At 40.0% G+C, this 27967-nt stretch overlaps 2 protein-coding genes across 2 annotated transcripts; one reads left to right on the top strand and one right to left on the bottom strand.

Annotated features, from left to right (window-relative positions):
- The first annotated feature begins 333 nt into the window (after nt 1–333).
- On the top strand, nt 334–8529 carry LOC121634698 (CD63 antigen-like). The gene is made up of 9 exons (XM_041977571.1): nt 334–489; nt 2846–2917; nt 3010–3126; nt 4187–4261; nt 5548–5643; nt 6086–6196; nt 6277–6315; nt 6398–6481; nt 7828–8529. The coding sequence occupies exons 1-9, from the start codon at nt 430–432 to the stop codon at nt 7942–7944; spliced, it is 771 nt and encodes a 256-aa protein (XP_041833505.1). The 5' UTR covers nt 334–429; the 3' UTR covers nt 7945–8529.
- Nucleotides 8530–11837: 3308 nt separating this feature from the next.
- rab21 (RAB21, member RAS oncogene family) lies at nt 11838–22983 on the bottom strand. The gene is made up of 7 exons (XM_041977573.1): nt 22527–22983; nt 17183–17242; nt 16992–17099; nt 15550–15613; nt 14342–14396; nt 14168–14256; nt 11838–13775 (listed from the first exon to the last, which is right to left on the bottom strand). The coding sequence occupies exons 1-7, from the start codon at nt 22671–22673 to the stop codon at nt 13636–13638; spliced, it is 663 nt and encodes a 220-aa protein (XP_041833507.1). The 5' UTR covers nt 22674–22983; the 3' UTR covers nt 11838–13635.
- Nucleotides 22984–27967: the final 4984 nt, after the last annotated feature.

The raw sequence follows: 27967 nt of genomic DNA, 5'->3' as shown, positions 1-27967 counted from the left end.
TGCCATGAAAAACACTATAAATTAAAAGTGCAAATTAGCAAAACAGAAACGCGGTGTTACCTGAGCTTTTGTTCAGAAGCTGAAACGTTAATTAACGTTTCAACGTTAATTCTAAGACTGAAACTCAAAGCTTTAAATGAGGAATATGATTTATCATTTTCTATGTGTCTTTGGTTTATTTACTTCCACCTTTCTTTTTTCGAGTACGTCGTTACTGATTGTTATTGTATGTTTTTTTCTTTTTCTTTTGTAAATAAAGTTTAAAAAGAAATATGAGAGGCCCCGCGTGAAGCTACGCTCCGCCCACCGGTTCCTGTAAAAAGTCCGCGCACCACGCGCGTTACGTCCTGCTGTTACATTCAGAGCTGTTATTATTACAACGGAAACTGTTGCGCCTTGTTATTTTTCTGTTTTTTAGCAGCAGTAAGCATGGCTGGAATAAACAACCGCCTCAAACGCATCTTTATCTCCTTCAACGTCTTCTTCGCGGTGAGTCACTGCCGCTAAAACCGGCAAAAAGTCAGTTTTCTAAAATGTAATGTCCCTTTTAATAGTAACTAACTGGTTTGTAGGGTTTTTGTTGATGAGGCATGATATAAATATTGACTTTATATTAAGTCAAGAAACAAATAGGAAGTTATTTGTAAATGGTTATTTGGAAGTTATTTATCAGGACTGGTTTTGATTCTGCTGCTTTACAGTTGATCTGCTGGTAAAACTACAATAAATTTGGGAGAAAGCAGCTCTTTTCCTCCGCAAAAAGCTCAAGTTTTATTTATTTTATTTATTTTTTATGAAAAGCTGTTGATTTTCTGCTGCTGTAACTTTGTTTTGTGTTGATGAAAGCTGCTGATAACAAAGCTGCTCAGTGTTCGAAGCTGTTAGACTCTTTAATATTAAAAAGTAATTCTGGTCATTCATAATACATTTTAATTAAATGTAATTACATTTATTTGTTTTAATAAAATCTGTTTTACCAACTCTTGACATTTAACCACGTCCTCCAGCTCAAATATTTACTCACAACCAAATACAAAGTTATTCTTCTTAAAGACTGCAGAGACGTCTCATTGTCTCTGTCTGTTGGATAAAAGAATCTCACACTGTATCAGGAATGACAGACCAGCAGAAACGTGGTAGAAAAAGTTTTACTTGCAAGGAGTTCTCATCAGCAGAAAGACAGAAAACGAGGAGCTGAAAGCTGCGAACGGTGAACTGCTGTCATCTGTGAACTGAGGATACATGTTGTTCAGTAAAAAACTGTGTTATCTTCTTAGCAAGGTCATGTCCAGCTTTCCCATGAGAAACATGAGCTGTGTACCATCAACTTACACACACTCAAACACAACTGCAATGAAGATTCACAGAAATATGATTCACAAAATATGTTCACAGTGGTCTTAAAAAGAAAACATAACAATGAAACCATGAATTTTATTTCTTCTAACACTACTCAGTATTGAATATTGGTGCTATGAAGGCCTTTTGTGACCTCCGCTATTGAACCTTTTGTGACCTTAAGTGAACTTCTTGCAAACTCTGAGGAGAGATGTACCAAGTATCATCTCTGCATGTCAGCAGAAAACCATATCCTGTAGAAAGTGCAAGCATCCAGCCCACACTTGTTTCTCCTCAGGTGTCAAACAGACATGTTTGTCTTCACATAGTTAAGCTTCACCCCAGCTGGAGAGAAAAGGTGGACTATGATCCACCAGAGCGAGAACAAAACTCAAAAGTCTTAGAAAGCCTGCCTCTCGCTTCAGCCTCGCTCAGACCGACTCTGTGTGACTGCTCCTCATGTACAAGATTTACTAAATATCTGTCCATTGATTCTACTTTACCAGACTTTCTGATTAAAGAATTTCCACCACAAGAAGCACTAGAGAACTTGCAGACTTTCTCAGTGATCCGCCCCGTATCGACGGCTAACCCAGCATCCATCTTCATCCTGCCTGTACTGAGATCTCTCCAGCCAGTGAAAGACAGTCTTATCTTGACTCTTGTATCATCTTTTGCTCTGTCCATTTCTGTTTCTGTGTATTCTTTGAATCAGTAATGGTGTGTGCATTTAAAATGGCTGGTGTGTGTATATCCACTTGCTAGCGTGTGACGTGGTGTGTAAAGCGAAACTCAGCTGCAACACCACGGAAAGGTTTGTGTGGTTTCTCAGCCTCAGGACGCTGCTGAGCAGCGAAGGCTCCAGAAATGTAGATAATAGATCATCCACCATCAAACGAGTCTGAAACACAGAGTTTTAAGGTTGGAAAGTTACAAAGCTTGAAATGTAAAGATTTTGATATGATACATGTCTTTAAATGTAAAGATTTCCTTCTGCTTTTACTTTATTTATTTATTTGTACTTTTAGTGCTTGTTTAGATAAAACAAGACATTTTATGGCCTAGCTATAGATAAAGTAATCATACAAAACATTACGTTGTAACCTGGCATAAATAAAAACATTTTAGCAGCTTCACATGTCAGCATGGTGACATCTTGAAGGATAACAATGTTTTGGGTTGTTGAGGCGTCCTGAAGGCAGGTGCTTCCAGAGCTTACGTGCATGGATGTGGATGGTCAGATTAGCCACTTCGCTGGACATTAGTGAATTATCCCCCCCCAAAAAAACAAACATGTGGCTGTTTTTAATAACTTATGCATCAGAGGGTTAATTTACTGTTAGACAGTATTTATTTTTGCATCTATTAAAAAACCAAACTATTTAAAGACGATAGAGGCTCATCCCAAACTGATGACTTCATTTACAACCAAACTGGAAGGTGGTTCAGCATACTCTCAGACTCCACGTGACTTTACCAAATCCAATAGTTCTTGTTTTTGTTCCAGTCTGTGGGCTTACTGTTCATCGCCTGTGCTGTGCTACTTGAGACCGCCACCGATGATGAGGCAGGAGGAAACGTGAGGATACACTCTTCTTAAACACACAAAAACACTAGTCAGCTTCTCAAGTCCCCCAAATTTAACCTGCCTTTAAACACTTTTTCCACCAGATGGAGGATCGGATCCCAGCCGTCGTTGGCTTACTTGCCGTGGGCATTATCACCATGACGTTTGCCATCTTAGGGGCCTGTGGGGCTTATCAGGAGAGCCAAGCCTGCCTGGTTGCGGTGAGTTCAAGCGTCAACATAATCAGGAAGTTGAAAGGCGTTTAATCATACAGTTCTCAGAAAAATGAACAGGATGTCAGTTTCAGTCTGAAAGCAGCATACTTATACTGAAATAAAAAATAATAATTAATCAATTAATACTTCATCACCCTGAGGGCAAAAATATATCAGTTGTTGTTTTATTCCTTGTTCTTAATCATTGTTTTCACACTGGAAGAAACTACTTGACCAGCACATCTTCCAAACCAGCATGAAGCTCTTTAAAAATGAGCCTGACAGCAGGTTGTCTTAAAAAGATGAGCACAATGCGATCTGACCTGCGACGATTTGCTGCCACCTGGAGGTCAAAGGTCACTTTCTCTATCTCCCTTGGGAGACATTTCATTTGAACAAGAGGCTCGCTGCACATCACACCCCGTCAACATAGGATACAGTCAGTATACGAGTCGCTTCAACAGTTACACGAAGCCAATAAAAAGACTTGTGTCCATGCCTGTTAGTCCTCTGCATATATACAATAAACTTCGATCCACGGACATACCCCTTCCCAACTTTCCAACACTCACTCACTCTCACACACTGCATTCACATTTGATCATTTAAAGTTTAACAGATAAAGGAATCAAGGAGTTTTTATATCTGTTGCGCTTACACAGAGGAGCTCTGAACCTCCTCCTGAACCTGAATTCATCATCAGTTTATCGTGCAAAACACGTTTGTCTTCTGATAAGATATTCTTTGCCAGTCTGCATGTGACCTGTTCAAAAAGGTCTTGAGGATAGAGAGCAGCCCATGATTTAGCCTGCTGTCTTAACCAGATTCAAAATCTGCAACTTTATTTATAACGCACTTTAAAAACAACAAAATGCTACGATGTGCACATAACATTAAAGGGATTAAAATAAATAGCATGCGAACGACGTTGAACATTTAAAATACAGGGGCATTCTAGCCTGGACTGCTGAATGGAATTAATTAAATGAATTAAAGATGTTGAAATCCAGTGCAACTGTGATGTGGTCAGGATGAAAACACTTAAAAACTTTTTCTTTCTTTCCAGTTCATGTTGTGTATGGTCCTCGGAAAAACAGCGATACTCCGAGCTGCGATCTCAGGAGTCAACGCCCGTCCTGAGGTAACAGCTCTGATCAGGAGAGTTCACCTAGCTTACATTTGTGTTTTCAGCTCAGAAAACTTGTTTACAGGAAACTAGCAGTTATTTGTTGTGCTGTGTTAAACTTTTTATGTTGGGACAATCAGTGAGACCAGGACAGACAGATGGACAAAACTCCTTTAAATATTAGAATTTTCTATCAGATTTTGAGCCAAAATATTTTTAATGAAAACAGTGAAGTAATCTGCAGAATCAGATTATTTCACATTAATCTTCTAGAATGAAAAAATAAGTTTTAATTGATTTTTGAAGGAAAATGACAATTAACCAGCCTTCACATAAAGCAGCAGAAAGGTTAAAGGTGACATTTATAAAGATTCTCGGTGGGGTTCAGGTCTGGACTCTGTGGTGGCCGATCCATGTGTAAAATGATGTCTCCTGTTCCCTGAACCACTCTTTCACAATCTGAGCTCCATGAATCCTGCATTGTCATCTTGAAATATGTCTGTGGCATCAGGGAAGATGGAAAAATCTGCTCATTCAGGATATTCAGGTATCAGCTAAACTCATTCTTTGGACACTTCATGTTGCTGAACCGAGACCTGAATCTAGACCTGAACCTAGACCTGACCAACTTCAGCAACCCCAGATCACAGACTTCCCCTTCAGGCTTGTACAGTAACACTGGACATGATGGCTGCATCACTTCATCTGCCTCTCTTCTTACCCTGATGCTCCATCACTCTGGACCAGGGTAGATCTGGACTCATCAGACCACATGACCTTCTTTCATGGCTCCAGAGTCCAGTCTTTATGCTCCCTAGAAACCTGAAGCCTTTTTCTCTGTTAGCTGGTTAGTGGTTTTCTTATGGCTACACAGCTGTTCAGTCCCTTGAGTTCCTTCACATTGTTCATGTGGAAATGTTCTAATTTTCAGTATTAAACATGGCCCTGAGTTCTACTGCTGTTTTTCTTCCATCTGATCCCACTAAACGTTTAAGTGATCACCATCATTCAGGATGTTTTTCTGACCATGATTCTTCCTGGAAGACGATAGTTCTCCACTATCCTTCCATTTTTTACAGTTTTTAATAATTTTTGATAATCTTCCATACAGAAATGATCCAATAGGAGGCTCCTACCTGTTAGCTTACTTTCTTTGGCCAGGCAGTTCTTCTTCACTGCTTAGCGTTTTTCTGTGGAGGAATCCTCAGCATCTGAGTTTTGGACTGCAGGTTTTGCAGTTAAAACATGTAAATGACTTAATTAACTTCATTATTAACGTGATTAGGTTTGTTTGTTTGAAGCTGCCGGGCGTGCTGGAGGAGAAGTTCCGCCAGCTTCCTCCTCTGGACTTCAAGGGGGAGAAGGTGATGCAGATGGTCAACAGCATGCAGTCTGAGGTGAGAAGTTACCTGTTCATAGTCAGAGGATCTGTTAAAAAATACACTCCTTCACACATGTGTTGTTCCGTCTTTTCGTGTGTTCTTTAAGCAGATTCTATTGACTTTGTATTGGTGGTTTGAAATGAGCAAACTGAATCTTAAAATAGTGGCATTTCCTCCAGCTTGTTCAGTTTAGCTGAGTTATGTCGGTTTTTTTAAGTTTTTTGTCTGAAGAAAACAGAATTTTAACTAATATGGTGCTTCGGATTTTAAAGAAATCAAAAAACAAACTTTCTCTGCTTTCAGCAACAGCTCTGAACCCACAAACTTTTCTGAACGGATCAGTTTGCTGCTCATTGTAACTTTAGCTGGAACTTTCTGTCTGTTCTTACTGCGCAGTAAAAACGTAAACATGTTTGATTGTTAATTAACCCTCCTGCTTCTTCTTCTGTGGTTTTAGCTGCACTGCTGTGGGCTCTTCAGCTACAAAGACTGGATTCTCAGCATCCCAGACTCCTGTAACTGCACAGACATGGAGGAGGAATCCAACTGCAAAGTGGTCTACTACAATGTAAGTATCTGAGCTCAGCTTTAAGTCACCTGATCAGTCGTGAGGAGTCACTCTTGATTTCATCTTCATGCCTCCTCCAGTATCCCTTCCAAATGAAAACACAGTCCATCTACAGCAAGGTGAGTAAAGCAGCATGGGTTTTAGTAACAGAAAGATGAAAAATGAAAGAGAAACTAAAGCTTGTGTGTCCTCCTGCTGCAGCCCTGCTTCCCCATCTACTTGCAAAATACCCTACAGCAAGCTGACATCACACTCGGAGTCAGCTTCTGTCTGGCTGCTCTGGCTGTGAGTATCATTTTATTTACCAAAGTGGAAATCATTGACACAAATGTCTTGTTGTTAATGGAACTCGGCAGACAATTATCCTGATAGTTAAAGCTCCACTAATATCAAGGACTGAAACTGTCAAAATAAAAAATAAATACAGAAATATAAAAATAGCTCAATAAACAAACTGATGTATGTTAGGAAAATTCTCTCAAGGAATGACAAACACTCAGATCGATGAGAAGACACAGCTGTTTACTGCGGTCGCAGGAGTTCAAACCAGAAGACAAGTTAAACACAGTTTCTTAGCTCAGGACACATGGTTATAAACCCCGTCCCCCGGAGCAATGGCCTCACTTGGCCTCTGGTGCTGGACCCCTGGAGTGAGGTTCACGTTGACCGAACACAGAAGAAGGTAATAAAGTCCTTTGATGTGTTTCTACAACTGTATTCATCCCAGGGGCTCTAAACATAACAGTCTGGTAAAAACAGTCCTGGTCACACTCTGTAATGACAAGCTGTGTCTTCATAGATGGTCACTATCTCATCAATACAAGATTTTTCCATCAGTGTACCAATAAATTATACAACAAATATGTAAAAAATAGTTTTTCCATTAAGAAACCTATAAAACATGACACAAAGTATATTTCTTTTGTCATTTCCAGCTGTTTTAAATTACCTTTATTTATTTTCTGTCATTTTCAGTTCAATTGATTTATTTGTGATTTTTTTTAATTCTTTAATCCTTTATTTTTATGTCTATATTTATTTTGTGTTATTTTCCTCTTACATTTTATTTTCCAAGTATATTTATTTCCCTGTTTCCACGTTTTTACATTTCTTTATGGTTTCTGCCTCACCATGTAAATGAGGGCGTGTCTCGGTTGAGCAGATGCAGGCAGAGCTTCCTGCTGTCTGGCTCTGCCGAGCAAGGCTGTGGGGGGAAACCAAGGTTTTAGGTTGGCAGAAATGGCTGACTTTCAACAGGAGACTGTACAGGATTGTCTCTTTTAGCTGAAAAATCAATTACTGTTGACTTTTTACTATTTAGTGTGGAACAGTAACAGAGAGGCTACACAGGCTACAGACCTACTGTGGCTACACATGGTAAGCTACATGTGTAGCCACAGCTGTCCTGGAGCAGACTGAAAACCTGGCAACCAGTCCGCTCTACCACCTGAGCCACTGCTGCCTCCAGCTTCCTTTCAGTGGTAACAAATACTGACTGATCATTCAGCCATGTTCGTCCTTTAGAAGCAGGCGTGATGACATGAACTGCTGCGTCCGTCCTTCATGGTGCTCAGATTTCTTTCTAGATGAGCATCTGTGCTGTAAACTCACCATCCTGCGTCTCCTTTCAGGGGATCGGCATAATTCTGTCCTCCATCATGATCTACCAGATCCGTTACTCTGAAAAACCCACCGTCTCCACCTCAGCACCACCCAAGTACCAGAAGCTGCACAACCTTCTGCACTGAAGACGCAGCTCCGTCAGCTTGTTGCACTGTCTGCGTTCAAAGTTCCTTCATCACTGTGAGGAGGTGCAGCTGTGGAGCCTGAAACACCACCAGGTTTAATGTACTGATTTCTTCCTGTGAAGAAGAGTCTGATGTTTCATTCTGCTTATTTTCTTAGTTACAGAACGAACAAGATTTTACAGAGTACTTTTACCATTTAAAGAATAATTTGATACCAAAGAGGTTAAAAGATTTAAATGACTTCTTCAGCTGGACTTAAATCTTCTGTAGCTGTAATTAAATCATGCTGAACTTGATCATTTTTCTTTGTTCTGTATTATTCATTCATTCATTTATACACCACCAGTCCCACTGGATTTAATGAGAAAGTGTGTCCAAACTTTTGACAGGTAGTGTATACATTTTATTGTAATGACTGAAACATGAAATAAGAGTCCAGTTTGTGTCTGTAAAACCTGCAAATGGAAATCCTTTTTATATTTTTTATCTTTCCTTTTTCATTCTACACTTTGTCTTGCTGTGAACTGATGTTCTCCAACTCCACCTAAAAGTCAGTACAAATAAAATGATTTCATTCTCAGTGAATCCTTTTCTGGATTGTTTAAGAGAAAAGGGGATTAAAAATGAGGTGACAAACCCGAACCAGCTTCTAGAAACTTCCACAACTGCAGCACAAGTCTGAGCTTCAGTCAGGAAGACCAGACCATCATCTGGTTCTTCTCACCTCCACCTACAAGCCCATCATTCAGCAGCAACCAGTCACCACACAGGCCATTAAAACCTGGTCTAATGAAGCCCAAGTTGCTCTGAGAACATTGCAGTTTAGTTAGAAAGCAGCTGAAGAAGAGCAACGTGAGGGACGTGCGGTCAGGAATGAAAAGATCAGCTCTAAGTTAAAGGGGGTCAGACTGATAGAGGTCTGGACATCATGTCTACACTCGTCTCACAAACACCAGCTGTCTCTAGGTGAAGATTTCATATCTGGAGAGGGGTGCCTGCTTCCCATGCTGTGAAGGTCACGTCCACACCAGATACACCCCCGTTATCCGAGTAAAAGTCAGATTCTACTCTGCAAACAAAATAATATTATCTAGCTGTATCAGCACAGACGTCAGTCTGTCCAGATTCCTTCACTCTGACCTCTTCATATCTGGTTCATATCCAGACATCACCGAAAACTGCTCTGGTTGTTTTTATGTGAATGTGCTGCCAGCAGAAGCAACTGGGAAACTAACCCTGAGATGAAACGGCCTTGATAAGCCACAGGGTTTGTTTCCATAGCAACTTCATCCAAGCAGAAATTATACTGAAAATGGCCTTTTCGGATTAACTGGAGACATCTGGTGGTTGGTTCTTGTCATTGCAGCTGTTAAAATAAAATCTGAACACGTCCTGACAGTTTTCAACTAGTTTAGTCAAGTTTGTTTTGTGACACTTGACTTTTCTCTGAGCGTAAATCTGTATTTGACCTCTGAGACAGTAAAAGCTAATCTGACTCCAGGATACTGATTTTTGGTTCAGACTTATGCTCTAAAAGACTGAAACTGGTTTAAATGGGTTATCTTCATATAAATTACTGCTGCTTTCTCCAGGTCCTCTGCCTGTACATGTGAACCACAGCTGCCCGTAAACATGTAAATATGCTGGAGATGCACGCTGAGCAACGTCACAGTAACGTGACGAATGTAAATAAAACTGGAAACTAGATCTGAACGCTGTTTTAACTGAATGTCTCATCAGAAATATTGTAATGACAATATTTTAAATGCTTAAATTTTAAATATATTTTTGCTAATTTTAAATTTTTTGGCAGGAATTTGATTAAAATGAACTGAGGAGAAACAACAGACTTAAATCAAAGGATGAAAAATCCCACAAAAAATCAGGTTGTCAACAGGTCGGTAAAATGATGGTGATGAAAAGAAGACGTAATTCTTGCATCTGCAGCTGGATCCAAACCCCCCTCGTTCCGATGACCTCCAGTGTGTGCAGACCCACTCTGGCGTTGTGTTGACACACACACACACATCTCAAATCTTTAACCCCAATAACAATGAAAGAAACACAGATTTAAAATTGTGTAAAAAGATATGTGTTAAAATTAGCAGCTACGTAAACAAATATGTAGATAAATAAGTTTGAAAAATTGAATTTCCTTGGGGGTAAAGACTTATGTACTGGAGAAACATCATTAGTTTGTTCTTCTTAATACGCTCACCGGCCATTTTATTAGCTCACTTCAGATGCTGGAAAACCCAAACACAGCACCAGTTTGGACACAACTACCCATTAGCTTTGAGTATGGGTGTTCAATCTTTTGGCTGGTACTGCAGCTAGTCAGCCAATCACACGGCAGCATGTAGTCATGTAGACATGATGAAGACAACATGGTGAAGTTCAAACTGAGCATCAGAATGAGGAAGAAAGGAGATTTAAGAGACTTTGAATGTGGCATGGTTGTTGGTCTGAGTATTTACTGGGATTTTCACACAACCAGTTCTAAGGTTTCAGAGAATGGCCTGAAGAAGAGAAAATATCCAGTTGCTGATGTCAGAGGAGAACGGGCAGACTGGTTGGAGATAATAGAAAGACAACAGCAAGTCCAATAAACTCTGGTTCTCTTTTATTTTACATATTTCACTTAGCAGTTGTTTTTCTCCAAAGCGACGTACATCTGAAGGTGGACAGGCGGTAGCTGTAAGGGTCTTGCCTAAGGACCCAACTAAAAGGTGTTAATATTCGTCCCCTGTGGGATTTGAACTCAGGTCTCCTGCATGGTACAGAGGTCTGCAGAACACACAACACGTCCAGCAGCAGAAGACACACCGGGTGTCTCCTGTCAGCTAAGAACAGGAAACTGAGGCTACAATTCACACACACTCACCAACACTGGACAATAAAAGACGGAGAAACGTTGCTGGTCTGATGAGTCTCCATTTCAGATGTTAGGCTCAGAATCTGCTGGAAACATCATGAAAACATGGATCCATCCTGCCTTGGATCAACAGCATCTCCTTCCCCTTCAGGCTGAGTATTGTTGCTGACCATGTCCATCCCTTTATGACCACAGTGGAGCATCTTCTCATGCTACTTCCAGCAGGATAATGCACCATGTCACAAAGCTCAGATCATCTCCACCTGCTTTCTAGAACATGACGATGAGTTCACTGGACTCCAACGGCCTCCACAGCCACCAGATCTCAGTCCAGTAGAGCAGCTTTGGGATGTGGTGGAACGGGAGATTCTCATCATGGATGCAGCCGACAAACCTGCAGCAACTGTGTGATGCTGTCATGTCAATATGGAGAAAACCTCTGAGGAAGGTTTCCTCCACCTGCTTCATCTATCACACCAGGATTAAAAAGGTCCGACCCGGTACTAGAAGGTGGACCTGATAATATGTTGGGGAGTGTAAACATATAAATCTTAACTATATATATATTTAATCTTCTCAACATGGCTTTATCTGAACTAAACGAGACAAGAGAATAATCTGCTGAATGATGTGTTTGTCACATCTCACGTCTTCATTTCCTTCATGCTGTAAACTCCGTGTTTGCAGGAGAAGCTGAAAACATCCACATGCACGGGAAGAACAACGTGTGCAACACCTTCACATGTTGTGTAAACCGTTATAGCTGCTCTATCATGTAAAACATCTTTGACATGGAAGTTTAAAAAAGACATTTCCAAACGGTTGCAGATGTTCTTTTTGTTCCTTTCCAGCCACCCCGTCTGTGTTCCCATGATCTACGATGAGGACGGGACATCCTCGTCATTCTGATCAAACGTCCACCACGTTTGTTTTTCTACCGTCTTAATAATAAAATACAGTCGGCTACAGTTGGATGTACAGATTTCCATCATGTGAACAGAACTTAATAAATATTCAATCAGATTTCTTTTCTTTATTTCTTTTGAAAGACAAACAAACAAAGCTGTTTACAGAAATCAAACATGCACAGCATCATTTCTCTGAATGTGCCAGTAAAACTGTTAAATGATGAAGAGGAAGAGGAGCAGAGCGGTGCAACCAGCTCCTACAATTAGTTATAAAGACAAAAAATCTACAAAATATTCGTTTCAGCACAAATGTTGATTATTCCGATTGTGTCTCCTCTAATCTAAAGATTTGCTATTGTTCTTGTTTTTATTACTAAATATTAAATATACTTTGGTTTGACATTATTAGTCATTTCAAGGCTTTTTAAAAGGATTTTATGACACTTTTTAGATAATTTGGCTGATTAAACTGAATATGAAAGTTGCATTACTGACTTTAATCAAAATGAAAAAAGGTTTGTATGAAATATTTTTATTTTTTGGCAAACTTGAAGTAAAATATTTTTCTAAAAATCAAACTTAAGTTAGGTTCAATAAATAAAAAAAAAGTTTTACAGAACTAAACCGGAATCAGTAAAGCAATGAATTACTTATAAACAGAAATGTGTCCATTATTTGGGTTTAAATGGAAATAAACTTGCTTTCTGTTCTTTAATGACTTGTTTCTTGTTTTAAAATTTTATTTACATATTTTTAGATAAATTATTTGGGCTGTTCAGTCTTCACAGGAATAATTAAAACTTTAGTGAATTTTTGTTTTTCAAATTTACAGCAAAGTAGGGAACCTTCCAAAGGGATTAACAAAGTTGTCTGAAGTCTTAAAAAACTCAAACTTTTATCCAACAATTTCTTTTTTTAAAACTGGTCATTTCTGACTGAGCAGTCTGTTTCCTCCTGTTCTTCTTCCAGCTGTCGCTCATCATTTTCTATTAAATTATCCAACATTTATTTGTCTGAACTTATGAGAATTTCACAACAAGCGCTGCTCTGTTGGTTCTTCTGGATCTTTCTGGTGGATTTACTGACAAAAACAACAACAACAAAAAAAAAAACTAGTTTGGAGTTTTTATACGTCTGTATGGATACGATACTCACTACGGAGGAAACCTGTCGCTTCATCTGAAGATGGCGTCCATTAGGCTCTAAGTCTCGGAGGGGGAGGGGGGCACCTTTAGGCTCCTGCAGCCACAGAGCATGCTCGGTAGAGTCCTTCCACCTGCCTATCTGCTGGCTCCCTGCACACATGAATTACCTGATCTGAGACTCCTCCTTGTCCAGCTGTTGCCTCGATCAAAAAATAAAAACATACACACAACTGTGCAGTTTTACTGTTGTCCAGCAGGTGGAGCTGTTGCACCACTATCTGCTCCTCCTCTCTGATTAACGGAGCTCCACACAGACTGCTTGTACACCTGGATGCTTGTTCCCCCCCACCCCCCAAAAAAAATCTCTGCAGAACTGTAAGCCACCTTTCTGCATCTCCAACACCAGTCCTGCGCTTTTATTAATGTTTAGTAGGAAACAGATCAGCTGGAGATGGATGACTCTTGGGTTACAGGCTCTAGCGAGGACGTTTATGGTAAACAAAGTGCTAAAACTGTGATTTAATCACTGAAAACACACTCGGTTTAATCAGAGGGACTTCAGTTACATTTATTCTGGAGGGAACACAGATGAAACAAACTTAAATATGATTTCCCATGCTCCTTAGCAGCAGAGGCGGAGCTGAATGAACAGCAAGTTATTTTCGAGCGGACCAATCAGACGACAGATACTGATAAATGTGTGTGTGTGGATATTATGTCTGCAAGCATGTAGGACAAGCATGTGCGTGTGGTTGTGTGTGTGTTAGCCAGAAGAGCAGCATCCTCCGGCGGGTGTAGCTTGTGGCTCGTCGTCGACGATCTGTACGCCTCGTCTACTCGATGCTGATTGGCTGGCTCCATTGCCCTTCGCCCTCTCCTCCGCCTGAGCCGTCTCCATCATCCCTGAAGACAAACAGAGACGTTCAGACCTTCTGAACGTACCGACGTCAACAAGGTTCTGCAGGTAAACATGGTGTCAGGGCACGAAGTAGGAAGATGTGATGGAAGATTTTCAAAGATTTTCCATGAAATGGCCAAATGTCTCGGATATGTTGTTGATGTTCTACTGGGAATGATGAGGTTTGGAAATCATTGCATTCTGTTTTTATTCACAAAGCGTCCCAACATTCTTGGATTTAGGTCTGTAAAACATAACAGCATCCCACCCGCAGGGAGGGTAGCATGGAGACGCCCCCACCTAAGATGTTTTTACTCTGCCACACAGTGGAATTAACATTACATAAGAAGAAGTCATGGTGGAGTTAATGTTTCAGGTTTTGTAGGTCAGGTCTTACTTTTACACAGATCCAGGAAGAGCTCCTCGATGCCTTTATTTAACTTGGCTGATGTGTGGTAGTGTCTGGCTCCCACCGACTCTGCATAACTGCACAGAAACACAGATGTGAGCTCTCAGACGGCAGCAGGACGACCCCACATGAAAAATGAATGTTTACTGTGTGTTGCGTCACCTCTCGGCCTCTTCCACTGAAACATGTCTGTCTTTATCCAAATCAATTTTATTACCTGCAGAGACACAAACACGGTCAGAAGCAGCAGGATAGGGAGGCGGAAGCGTTTCTGAACACCTGAGACAGAGTGAGTTACACTTCTGTTTCATTACTGCTTTTAGACCAGTTTGAACTGGTTGCTGGTTCAGATGCTAGAATACTGAACACTCAGTTATTAACTCGCAACTTTTTTCTGACATTTTCAGCATCTCATAATAATGACTATAAGCCTCATAATTACATCATACTTTGTGAATACTTGTACTTTACAAGTGGCAGGACAGGGCTTCCATAGATCTGGAACCAGTTTTTCTTCTAAAGCTATTAAAACACAGAACTGGTTTAAAACCGGTTCTGAACCAGCAGTGCTGCCACCTCTGAGTTTTTGAGATGAACAGTCAATAGATCCCTTGTCTGCTTTAAAGTTACGCTGAAAATGAATTAATTTCTCTACAAACAGAACCAGAAGCATCACCGTTGGCTCCACCTGCTGCAGGACAGTTGCTGTTAAGCTCCACCCTCCACCAGCGGCAATCCGACTGTTTCCGTTTACGAGCTGAACGGGATTCTGCAGGTTTATTATTCATCTGCAGCTCTTATCCACTTTCAAGCCTCATGAGACTTCCTGCTAAGTTTTTAAAAAGCCATATTTTCATACAGCAGATTTGATCCGGTCTAAACTCATCATGATCACAACATAATCAAGTTAAAATTCCTCATGAAGTCACACACGGAGCTATGGTAACCACAGCAACAAAACAGACTCCATCCTACTGACATGTCGGTATCGTGATCTAGAAACACAGATAGGGCTGCTGCATGTTAAAGAACATGCATGTATACACTCAAGCATCTTTGGAAAAATTACACCAAAGTTTGATATTTTTGCATCTGATTTCAGCAGAATTTCCATGTGTCCTGACTTTCCCAGAGAAAGACGCTGCCGAACTTCTTCAACGTGTTTCTCCCACAGTTCACATCCCGAAAGGACGACGGGTCCAATCAAACAGCCGCTATGAGCCGTAACTGCGCAGGGAACCGTCTTACAGGCTTTTTCTGTCATTCGTGTGCACGCGAACACGTGTTCGTCAGCTCAGAGAAGCCAGGCATCCAACCAGAAATCAGCTGATCCCAAGATGACCTTTTCAGCTTCATATGTGATGACTTACCTACTATACATAAACAAATCTCGTTTCCCAACATTTTCCTCAACTCTTTCACCCAGTTCTTCACCTGGAACGACAGAAACACGTTTATTTAGTCTCCGTAAAACCAAAAGCTCCTAAGAATAAAGCTTCAGGGGTCCGAGCTTATTATAGCCAACGAATACTTTCATTTAGGTTTTTCATACCACATAAAAATGTTCAACTTCTCCATGTTTGTTTGTATTTTCTTCCAACACAACTTCACCCATATGATATTTACTTTTTCACTTTAACCAACTTTATTAATATATTGGGGTCAAAAATTCACAGAAATCACCAAAATCCAAATAAAATCATGGTAAATCGGACCAGCTGATTTAACGGGTTCTCTCTGTGATGAAATGATGAAAAAAAAGAAACGTGATGCCTGATCATCCCTTCCCACTTTTACGCTCAAATACAGGCAATATTTTAGTACTATCAAATTTACACCATCAAACTGCAGGTTTTAGATGCTGTTCTGCTCCAACACACTTGATTCAAAACGCACGGATCCATCAGCTCATTGTCTTGCTCTGCACAACCCACTGATTTCAGTCAGGTGTGTTGAAGCAGGGAAACATCTAAAACCTGCAGGACACGGCCCTCAAGGGCTGAAATAAAAAAAAGTTTTACAGCCTGAATTGCTCTTTTAACAAAAATTTATATGAAATAAAAAACATAATAACATGATCATATAATAACATAATATCTCAATTTTAAGCCTCCCGTTTTCCCTGTGTGGGTTATTTACCACTGTAACCGGCTTTTCATGTCACTGGACAAAATGTGTCCTTTTTCCTCAAATAATTGATTAGTTTGGTCTCACCGATGAAAACAGGTTTTTAAAAAGCACATAACAGGATAGTTATCACAAAGTTAGTTATGTTGGATGAGTTCATAGCAGTGTGTCCAGCAGAGGGCGCTCTGCTTCCAGCGTCTCAGACAGGGAGTCAGACCGGGAACAGACAGCTGGGAAGTAGATTGATAATTAAAGATTCCTTCATTTTACCTTTTAAATAAGATAAAAATGTGTATTAATGCTGTTCCTGGTAACCAGCAGGTGTCTTACCCTCACTGTGTTAGCAAGCGACAGGTGATGCTGCACTCACGCATCTTTCTACAGCGGTTTTTAACTTTTATTACATCTATATTTTTCCTGTAGTAAAGAATGAAATTCAAACCTTTATAGAGGTGAAAAAATAAATGATCAGGCTCTAACTTAAACAGCTTATTTACGAAGGTTTACAGCAGCTAAGCTGCAGAAAAATCTCTTTACTTTGTGCTACTTTCCATCTGTTAACAGGACAGCAAGGCAGCGTTAAAACAGGATGTCAAAAAGTCATAACTGAATAACAAATAATAAAAAATAGAACTCAGAGAAACAAATTCAGCTGCTTCCGATGTGTCAGACCTGAAGCCGTTACCTTCTGGAAGGAGTCTTCGTCTGTAATGTCGTACACTAGGATGGCTCCATTGGAGTCTCTGTAGTAGATGGGACCTAACGCATGAAATCGCTCCTGACCTGCTGTGTCCTGCACACACAGACAGGAGGAAACGTTAGCCATGGCAGCAACATGTTGGTGGCTGCAGAACAGCATCACACCGGCTGTCTTACCCATATGGCCAGGTTAACTCTCTTTCCTGTGATGTTGAGCTTCTTTGTGAGGAAGGATGCCTGCAGAGGGAGAAGAAAGTTATTATTACTAATAACTGTAGATGTGTTTGACTTAAATCTACATTTCGTAGATAAACTGGTTAAAATGGAAATTAAATTCAATATGTAGTTAACTTTGAAGTGACATGAGGTACAGTTTAAAGACAAAAGGGATCATTCAAATATTAATTCATCGTTTCGTTTAATTTACCAGGTATTTGTTGCATTATTCTCTCTGCCAGTTTAGTCATTAACAAGTTCAGTTAATGATCAAACAAAAATGGATCCCACTGAGAGGGAGAGAAAAAATCTTCCAGCCCGTTTTCCATATCTAACACTGCAAACTAAAGGAGAGCTTCAGAACAGAAGAGAGTCTGGACCAGGACCCTCTAAAAGCCACCAAGCTGTGAGGAAAGCTCCTGAGGAACAAGCTAACCATTAGCTTCGAAGTGACCTTTGACCTCATCCCTGCTGAGGATTAACTTATAGCTGAACTTCGTCCTACAACTGTGGCCGTACGGTTGTTATTCCAGATATTGTTTCTATATATCAGGAGGTTTAGAGAAGATATTCTCAGTCTGCTCTGATGGTCGACCGGTTTTAAATGGTTTGGAGGTTGGGTCTGAGCTGCTGTTACAGGGAAAAGTCCACATTTAGAAACATGAGTGGTGAAATCAGTCTTCTGTAACAGCTTTTGTAACTTCTCACATTAAGCCACACAGCCTCTGCCAGTCCCGTCTGAACCTGAACCGACGTCATTCGGCTCAGGTCTGGAGGTGGAGAATCAATCGGACACGATGTGAGCATCAGAGCAGACTGGTTGGAGGCTGACGGCGCACTGCATGGATGTACACGGGTCAGTGAGTTGACGTGAACGTGAGGGCGGTCAGCTGACTGAGCTGTGACTGCTGGCTGAGGCGGACCGAGGCTAATCACTTATAATCAATGAGATCCAAACCTACAACTGCCATCGTGATCGACTGATTATTGACGGAATTTTGTCTTGTAAAAATGTTGTGATGTAGGACTTAACTTTTAGACTCATGTTTTCTTGTCCAGTTCTTTTCTATACGTGTTTAATAATAACTATACAGTCATACTAAACAGCACACAACTGAACATATAATCTGGATTTAGAAGGTGTGCGAAAACATTTAGATTTTTATGTGGTTCTGACGATTTAAAACTTTTTTACACTATATAAATATATCCAGAGAATGAATAATCAATTATAAATAAATAAGAACAAAGAAAATAAAAATACAAATATATATATATGTGTGTGTGTGTGTGTGTGTTTGTATGCATATGTGTAGTCTTTCTTTCCTAACTCATTATAATTGTCAACACAGCCTCATTAATTCAGGAGCAGGGAAAAGAAAAAGACCCAATAAAACATCACATTACATTAAGATCACTAATGACGTCAATAATTATTAGAAATTACTTGGAGACTCGGGTAAAACCATTTCTGTGCTAACTAGACTTTATAGACAGTAAATCTAATATTGTGAGTATTTGCTGTAATCCTGGCTTCTAGGGAACCTTTGCCACTATTTTCTTACATTTATGATGCAAAAGGTCAACAACTTGATCGATCTCAGACTTTATTTCATTTTTTATTTCATTTTTTTTGCTGCAGCATATGATAACATAGCTGTTGGTGTCTCCAGTGCAGAATTAAATCAGCTGTGTTGCTCTCTTATCTCAGAACCACACCTCTGTTTATAAGTCACAAACACGGAGTAAAAGTTGTCACAGCATGTTTGAAGCATCTGCGGGTAATTTTCTGGCTTCTACTCCGTCCCAACGCCAGTCTCACAGCATCAAACCAGTTTAACAGCGTTAGGAGATGGAAGCTGAACGCGAGCCAGTTCAGAAGAAAAACAGCATTTGATTCATCATCTGGCAGAGATTTGACTTTCACAAAGAGAAGATCAAGAAAATGTGGTCATCTGCAAAATATCCTGCGACAACCCCGTCAAATAAACCCGAAGCAAATTACTGGAGTCTCGGTTTCTAAAATGATTCCCATGCGACCAAAAAATACAACAAAATACATCAGAGATGAACCCAGTAAGCTTCGTGGAAAAGATTCACACACTTGACTCAGAATCAGGTCCTGGTTGCAAATTGCAGAGTTGTACATTTCAGGAGCCAACAGGTGAAGAAAACACACCCGTAGATTAGCTAGAGATTATTTATAGACGGGGTGGGCACTACAAAGAAAAACTACACTGCTGCTGTACAGCTAGTGACAAGTCAGGCAAACAGTGGAAGGAAATCAGCGGAGTTTTATTGTGTGACATCGTCTGCCACATCTTTAGATTTTTAGTTTATTTTAGTTTACGTTAGATTATCTTTGATAAGTTTTATGATGAAGGGAAAAAAACATTGCGATATTAGTTATGTTAGTACCAGTTTTCATCTTGACTGGTATTTTTCAGTTTTAAGAATTTAATTGTGTTTTTAGGACATGACGGCAGTTTACTCAGGCAGGTGCATGTGTGAGTTTTGTGCTTTATTTGGAGTTTAAGAGACGCTTTGATGTACTAGTTTCTCTTCCTTTCTTTGAGAAAATGAAAAAAGAAATGGGATTTCCCCATGGTCATGTCACTAATTTTACATTTTGGGCAAACAGACACTACACGAGACTAAATTATTACCCAACAACAACGAGCAGATGAATGGATGAGAGCGGAATAATTGGGCAACATCTAAACTGTGCAATAAGAATTAACTCTGGATAAATAGAAAAACATGACAAACTGTAATGGTGGAATAACGCAGAGCTCGTGCTGGGCGATGACTGCACGCTCCAGCAGTGTCAGAAGTTTCTCCACCATTTCCTGACCCTCTCCTCTGCGGCCGGGCTGGACATACTTCGTTTACAGCTGGAGGATGTGGTCTCTGAAGATTCATTTATCTCCAGACGGTGGGGTCTCCACATCCAGCTGTGATCAGTCATGTGAGCCCTGCAGCTACGAGTCTGAGGAGCAGCTGACATGTGTGACTGGGATATTCATAAGGAACGAGGACCTGGAGGGGTCCAACTCCCCCTACCGCTGCTTATCCTGTATATAAACACCATGATTACTTCAAAAGATTGATATCCAACATCTCCTGCTGCTCTCATCCACCATATTTAATGACACACTTTGTGGTTCGTTTACTTTTTTGACCCACATCTCCCAAATTTGGATATGTGGTGTGGATATTTCACAGCCTACATTTCCCAGAATGCTGTTCAATGACTTGATCCACACTGAAAGAGTGAAAAGCTTTCAGATCTGATGTGAGGAGCATTCTTGGTTTCATCAAACCTTGTCCTTTTTGCTTCGTGCAAACATGTAAATATGGCTGACTTGTATCTTACAGATGCAGCTGCTGGTCTCATCTTATTGGGATTTAAGACATTTTAGGCTCATGGCTGAACAAAGAAACATTTCATCTAAGAAAGATGCAAGTAATAAACAGTTTACTAGGCAAACAAAATAACCAATGTACTAATGATGCAAATAATCATCAGGCTACTGAATAACAGCTGTTGTGTTGAATTCCTCGTCTTTTCTTCTCTTTTTCTTCCTGAAATCTGCAGTCAGAGAAAGGTTGATGTAACCTGAGCTGCAGATAAACACTGGAAACCGAGTCAGAGCAGCAGACTGAAACAGGATACTCAGGCACAGTGAAAGTGCTTCATCAGCTCCAGGCTTTCACCACCAGGACAATGATGCATATGAAAGTAAAGTTGACGTAATGAAACTGAAAAAAACATTCAAAAACAGATTAAACTGTGACATATGATCAGCAGCAACACTTTCCAGTGTGTACCAATCATTCTACTGAAAAATCAAAAACATTTTCAGATTAAATTAACTCTGGTAAGCAGCGACAGGAGAAAGCTGCACTGAAACACACAAAGATACGGATTACAGTGTCCTAGGAGATATTTCCTGCACTCTTTCTGTGCCTGCCTTCTATGTCGACGTGTCCAGCCATATGCAATGCTCATGAGGAGACAAACACTCAGCCGATGTTTTTATTTCTGCTGCTACAACAGGCTGCTGTGCTGCCACTTTTAGCTCCTAACATATTATAAACCTAACACCACGTCATAAAATAAGGTAAATATATGATGAACATGACATATTGTCAATATTTACTTAACAAATATTAAATCAAAATATAAAAGCATTGTGTGAAAACTAAGTCCAGCCTTACTGCTTCTACAGGAATTCAGCAGCACCCACATGCTGCTAATCAATCCACCTGATAAATTAATCATCAACACTGTGAGCACCTCTATGAAAGTAGACGTCTTATCGGTTTCTGCAGCATTCAGGTGTGTGTCCACACAAAGCCAAGGACGAAAGACTTCCTAGAGACCTTAGAGAAGCAACTGTTGCTGCCCATCAGTCTGGGGAGGGTTATAAGGTCGTTCCTGGACTTTGTGGACTCCATTATTTTACAGAGAGCAAGAAAAAACACTCCATGCAGTGGCCAAAGTTCTCAGCAAGTTCGGACCAAGGTCAGACCGTAAAATGCTCAGAGAAACTTCAAGAAAAACCCCCAAGAGCTACATCACAGATTCTCCAGGCCTCAGCTAGCATGTTACATGTTAAACCTCATGACAATCCAGTTGGAAAAAGACTGGGCCAGTACGACTTGTCTGGAAAGGTTGCAGGAGAAAGCCTCTTCTCTCTAAAGAGACCGTGGCAGCACGGCTGAGGCTGGCAAAGCTGCATCTGAACAAACCGCGAGACTTCTGGAACAAGGTCCTCATTCACCAATATCTTCTTATGCATCTTCTTAAAATTTGTTTAAAGTTACACATAGGAAGTTTTTTTTTTAACCAAAATTTATAAATAAATTCCTAAAGGTTGTGGAGACTTTAGTAGAGAGTGTAGGTTTGTTTATGTGAGTCAGCTGAGGTCAGGGTCAAACTCCAGCACCCCGCGGAAGGCACTCCTCTGGATGCCAGTGCTTCTGGGACCTGAAGTGAAACCAGATCTGTTCCTCGGTGTGTGTGAAGGTAAACATCCAGGACAACACCTGCCTGGTACCTCCGTCATCGGATCATCCCGATCAGACGACCAGCTCCGCCTCTAAAAAACAACAACTCCGCTCTCCCGGGATGGCTTGGGCTGAGAAACACGCGTCCACAAATCGGTGACAGCCACAAAAACACCCCACACAAACAGCAGCCCCCACCCCTGCTCGGCTCACACACAACAAACAGCTCCGTCCGGCGGTGCCAGGCGGGTCAGAACCCCGCGGGTCAGCGGCTGCTCTTCGGCTGTCTTACCTGCAGAGTTGTGATGTGTTTGTCGTTGAATTTGTTTTCGCAGTATCGCAGCACCAGCGACGTCTTTCCCACACAGCCTTCCCCCAGTAACACCACCTTGAACGAGTAGGTTCTACTGCTGTTGCCGGTCGACCCCGCTGTTGCCATGGCTGCACTTTGTTCCAGAAATACTCAAATTTATCAAAACAGGCGTTTCCAAGCTAGCGTGGCTAATGCTAAACGCGTCGGAACTGAAGTCCTGTGAAGCTTACATCGGCTTCCGACTTTTAAAAAAATGCTAAAATCATGAGAAGAAAACTTCGACAGCTCATATGACCCTGATTCTTATCAATATCTGTTCACAGCAGAGAGGAAATGGGTCTAAACAACGAGCCAGTTCCTGTTTCAACCTGATGCGAAAGCGTTCTTTCCCCCAACTAATGGCGTCGCTCTTAGCTAGCATCTAGCCGGCTAGCTCAACCGAAGATCGTGTATTTGTGAAACGACAGCTCACTTACTTTTTTGCCCAGTATCTCTAAAGGATAAAGGAAATTGCATGAAGTTTGGCATGACCACAGTAGTATAAGTAAAATATCTACTAGCCGTGTGTGAAAAAAGTTATTAGAGTTTATTATTTAGAGTTTTATTTATGAACAAAGAGTCGAATTTTTTATTCAAAGGTCCATGTGTTAAATGAAGAAATTTGAATATCTAGCTTGCATTAGCATACTAAATACCATCCATCCACCCATCCATTCATCTGTTTTCTTTCACTTATCCAGGGTCGCAGAGGCAGCTGCATAAGCAAGGGAGCATAGACTTCCCTCTCCCTGTCCATATTCACCAGCTCATCCAGGCGGGATCCTGAAGCGTTCCCAGGCCAGCCGAGAGATGTAGTCTGTCCAGCATCTCCTCCCCAGGGCCTCCACCTGGTGGGACTTGCCCAGAACACCTCACCAGGGAGGTGTCCAGGAGGCATCCTAACCAGATGCCCAAGCCACCTCATCTGGCTCCTCCTGATGTGGAGGAGCAGCGATCACCTCCCGGATCACCGAGCTACACACCCTATCTCTAAGGGAGATCCCGGCCACCCTGCGGAGAAAACTCATTTCGGCCGCTTGTATTCTCCATTTCATTCTTTCAGTCAGTATGCATCACTGCAGACGCGCAGCCATCCGCCTGTTGATCTCTTGCTCCATCCTTCCTTCACTCATGAACAAGACCCCGAGATACTTGAATTACCCTATTTAGGGCAGGACCTCATTCCCGACCTGGAGAAAACACGCCACCCTTTTCCGACTGAGGATCATGGTCTCGGATTGGAGATGCTGATTCTCATCCCAGCCGCTTCAAACTCGGCTGCGAGAGAACTGAAGATCACGGCCCGATGAAGCCAACAGAACCACATCATCTGCAAAGAGCAGAGACTCAATCCTGAGGTCACCGAACCGGATCCCCTCAACACCTCAGCTGCACCTAGAAATTCTGTCCATAAAAGTTATGAACAGAATTGGTGACCACTAAATACTTATATTACAATTATTTTAAAAATTATAGAAAAAATTTAAATACATTAAAATTTGGAAAAATACTCACACAATTATCACACTGTTTTTACTTGTGGATTAGAGTAAGATGTTCAAAGTATAACGTTAGAAACATAAATTATGTATTTTTTAACCACAGCATCAATGTGCTCCCACTCACTGAAATTATGAAAAACAACTAAATTTGATATCATGATGTTGATGACACACAACTCTTCATAACCATCTTACAAAGAGACTGTAGTCCGATCAAAACACTAAGACCAGGAAAGTGGATCCTAGAACTCCAGTCCTCAGTTCTTTGAACTGGCTTCCTGTCTGTCACAGAACTGACTTCAAAATCCTGCTGCTAGTATACAAAGACCTGAATGGTTTAGGACCAGAATTCATTCAGGATTTTCCGGTTCGTTAAAAATCAACCAGATCCCTCAGGTCATCAGGGTCAGGTCTACTTTCTGTTCCCAGAGTCAGAACTAAACATGGAGGATTATCTTCCTTAGATGTGGAACAAACTCCCAGAAAACTGCAGGTCTGCTGAAACGCTCAGCTGCTTTAAATCAAGTTTAGAAACTTTCTTTGCTGCCTTTTATCAAAATAGCTCTTTATTCCTCACTCTGTAGCTTTTATTTATTGAATTCTCTCTTATTCAAATTTAGCCCTTTTAGTCTTTAATTGATTGATTTGATTTCTTTTAAAAGTTTGCATTTAATGTACTTTGTCTTGCCTTCCATTGGGATTGTCTGAAAACGGCATTCAGAAGTTGCAGCAGAGTGAGACGTCTTTACTGAGGACTCGTCTCTGCAGCGTCACATGACGTGTTACGTCAGCGCCGCTGGAGTTTCTCACGTTGGCTCATCGAGCAACAAACAGGATGGAAAAAGGTAAGTCGCGTTTCTCACGAAAAAGTGCGCGGAAGTGAAGACCAGCGCGTGTGAATGAATGCAATACCAGGAATTTTCCACCGACGTAGAAATATACTAATTAATCTGCACCCTCGTCTCTTCTCCGGACCATTAAAGGCAAACACAACTAATAAAACGAGTACATTTTTAGATTAAAAGGAGAGAAACAAAATGAATGGACAATACTTATTTGTTTTTATTAAATAACAAAATAATAAATTCATATATGTTTCTTATTTATTTCTGTCTAAATCTAAATTATATAATTAGATAAATATTTAAGTGAATGAAAATTGATAAAAAATTGATATTTGTATTTGTAGTTCCTTATTAATCAGTAACATTGTCTTTTTTTCTCGTTTCATTTCTCTGCACACCTTTTTTGTATTTCCTTGTGTTTATTTTCAGATTTTTGTGACACTCCAATTTTTCCTTTAATTCTTTTAGATTTTGCGTTAAAGGTGGGAAACCCAGCCTATTACTATTAAAAACAAGAATCTTGTCCGTTTTGAACATTATTTTTTTGTAGTATAGATTCTGATTTTAAAATTTCACAATAACATTTTTAGACAAACAACAACAAAAACATCTAAATTGTAATGTGAACAGTTACCATTTGGAAGAACAAATTATCATATTGTAAACATCTGAGCAAAAATTAACCCAAGTTGCAAAAAGAAAAGAGCAAAAATGACCATTTGAAATAAAAAGGGCATTTATTCACTTTTTATGGCCTAAGAAAGTAATTACCTAACATTAAATTTATGGAATGATAAAGATACAAAAACAGAAATCTCAGACAAACAGAACATGCAACGTGTGAAGTAAGAAAAGAAATAAAAAGCCTTCATGCTCTTCTCTTTATGACATGCCAGGATGCTTCATGGTGAACTTTGTTCTAATAAAATGTGAATCTGGATTGTTATCTGTTTTAATCTCTGTATCACAGAAGGTCATTCTTGTACTTTTTATATCATCTCTAAACTTTGAATTACATTTAAAGACTTGGATGTACATTTAATCTGGCTTCTTTAAGAATATTTGGATCAGAAACTCCTGGAAACATAAAATTCCTGCTGGTATCTTTCTTATTTTTCTTTTATTGTTTTTATTTTTCTGTGGTTGCAATACAACAATTTGGCCACCGGAGGTCGCTGTCGTATCGGAAATAAACCCATTTAAGGAAACGCGCGTCAAATAATGATGATGATGTTTATGTCGCACAATTCTGTATTTTTCAACAGTGGGTTACTTTAAGCTGAACCAGTTTAATTCAATAATCTAACTAAGATTTTATTTTATTGTTATTATTATTGTTATTTTAGTTTTATGGTGCTTTCCAATAGTTTTTTTTTTTTGTAGATCTGTCTGTATTTCTTACTATTGTTTAAGTATGAAACAAGAAAGTTTGGCTCAGCAGAGTGGTTCAAAGTAACTGAATATTTTTACTCACCTGCAAAGATTCATTTGCAGTCTTGAGGTGGGTTATTTGTTCTCTTTTTCAAAACAGAAATAACAACAAAGAGACAAAAAGATTATATAGTTCTTTAAATGACTAAATATCCAAACTAATGAGAAAAACATAAACAGACATAAAATTACTGCAATTAGATACAAAATAAAAATGGAATGACACAAAATTCAATTCAGTTCAGGATATTTAGTGTCATTTTACAATCATAGCAGAATTTTGAGGAGTGATGACCAGAAACAAGATCAAAAAGAGATGCAAAGACAGAGAAAACAAAAGAAAGATGAAAGAAAGAATATGACCAAATGTCCAAAAGAGATGAAAATCAATGATTAGCACACGTGCAAATATTCACAAAACACAAACAAAATTATAGAAGAAGAAGAAGAAGAACAGTGGGTTAAAAAAGACATGAAACAATCTGAAAAAGACTCAAACAGTGTTTATAGCTGCTTTTAGTTTCAGTGTTTTGCTGCTCTGTTTGACTCCACATCTCACGACCCTTCTGGATCATTCGGTGTCCCTTAGGAGGACCCTGACCCTTGGATTTGCAGCCACTTAATTCACCACAGTATTTATTTGATCCATCACATGGAGCTAAAGGAGACGTAGCTCATTCACCTCCATGTTTACTTTAGTTGTTTTTTAACTTGATCTCATTTAGTTGTTGCTTTAACTGGAACTCGTCACTCAGGTCTCACCTGCAGCAGCTTTAAAACTTTTCTTTTTTTTCATAAAATCCAAAAAACACACAAAGAAAGACGACTTATGTTGAGCTCTTTCTTTAAATAAACACAGAGGCAGATATTTGTCCTGGTTTTACACAGACATGTTGCATCACTGCCTCCGTGTGTGTGTGTGTGTGTGTGCGCGCGTGTGAGATAACCATCACCATATCTCATCTTCGCTCCGCCCCTCAACACACATCTCTATAATATAAAAACACAGTGTCTTATTTCCATGAAGTCCCACAGGAAGTCTGCAGTGTAATCATTAACCTGGACTCTGTTTCTGGTTTTCACTCTTTATGAGGACCAGAGTCTCAGAGTTTCACAGCTTGTGAGGACATCTGCTCAGTTTTAAGTTAAGTTGCAGCTGGATCACCAGGGGGCGCCAGAGGAAGGACCATTTTGTTTAATTTGACTTCAGGTAGCATAATTTATTTTGGTCATCTATAAACAAGGTTTACATGTGCTACAAAGAACACACTGTACACACGGAAATGTATTACATATACGAGTTACTGGCTGATTACAAATGCAGAACAATAAGGAAAAGGTTAAGCAGTAAGAAGAAATGCAAAGTTTCTACAAATATATAAACCATGATGAGATACTAAAAATGCAACACAAAACTGGTGCCAACATTCAAAATGTCTCACAATGAAAGTTTTACATCAACAAAGTAGAGTAACAGACTGTAAAGAGCCAAAAAACAACAACCTGCAAAGAGTAATAAGCCCAAACAGCTGGAAAACTGCAATAAAAAGACATAAAACTGCAACAAGAAGGCAAACTGTGCACAAAGCGATGCCAGAGAAAG

The sequence above is a fragment of the Melanotaenia boesemani genome, chromosome 23 (assembly GCF_017639745.1).
Source record: "Melanotaenia boesemani isolate fMelBoe1 chromosome 23, fMelBoe1.pri, whole genome shotgun sequence".
In the NCBI taxonomy this organism is placed as follows: Eukaryota; Metazoa; Chordata; class Actinopteri; order Atheriniformes; family Melanotaeniidae; genus Melanotaenia; species Melanotaenia boesemani.
The sequence above is the reverse complement of the archived record's forward strand: the minus strand, read 5'-3'. Positions and strand labels throughout refer to the sequence as shown.

Bases quoted from the DNA above. Each gene is read 5' to 3' on its own strand.
- LOC121634698 (XM_041977571.1), top strand. From the start codon at position 430: ATGGCTGGAATAAACAACCGCCTCAAACGCATCTTTATCTCCTTCAAC. The intron at 3,127-4,186 runs GTGAGTTCAAGC...CTTTCTTTCCAG, and splicing joins GCCAAGCCTGCCTGGTTGCG to TTCATGTTGTGTATGGTCCT. The intron at 6,197-6,276 runs GTAAGTATCTGA...TGCCTCCTCCAG, and splicing joins GCAAAGTGGTCTACTACAAT to TATCCCTTCCAAATGAAAAC.
- rab21 (XM_041977573.1), bottom strand. From the start codon at position 22,673: ATGGCAACAGCGGGGTCGACCGGCAACAGCAGTAGAACCTACTCGTTC. The intron at 17,100-17,182 runs GTAAGACAGCCG...CTGTGTGTGCAG, and splicing joins GAGTTAACCTGGCCATATGG to GACACAGCAGGTCAGGAGCG. The intron at 14,257-14,341 runs GTGACGCAACAC...GTTTCTGTGCAG, and splicing joins TCAGTGGAAGAGGCCGAGAG to TTATGCAGAGTCGGTGGGAG.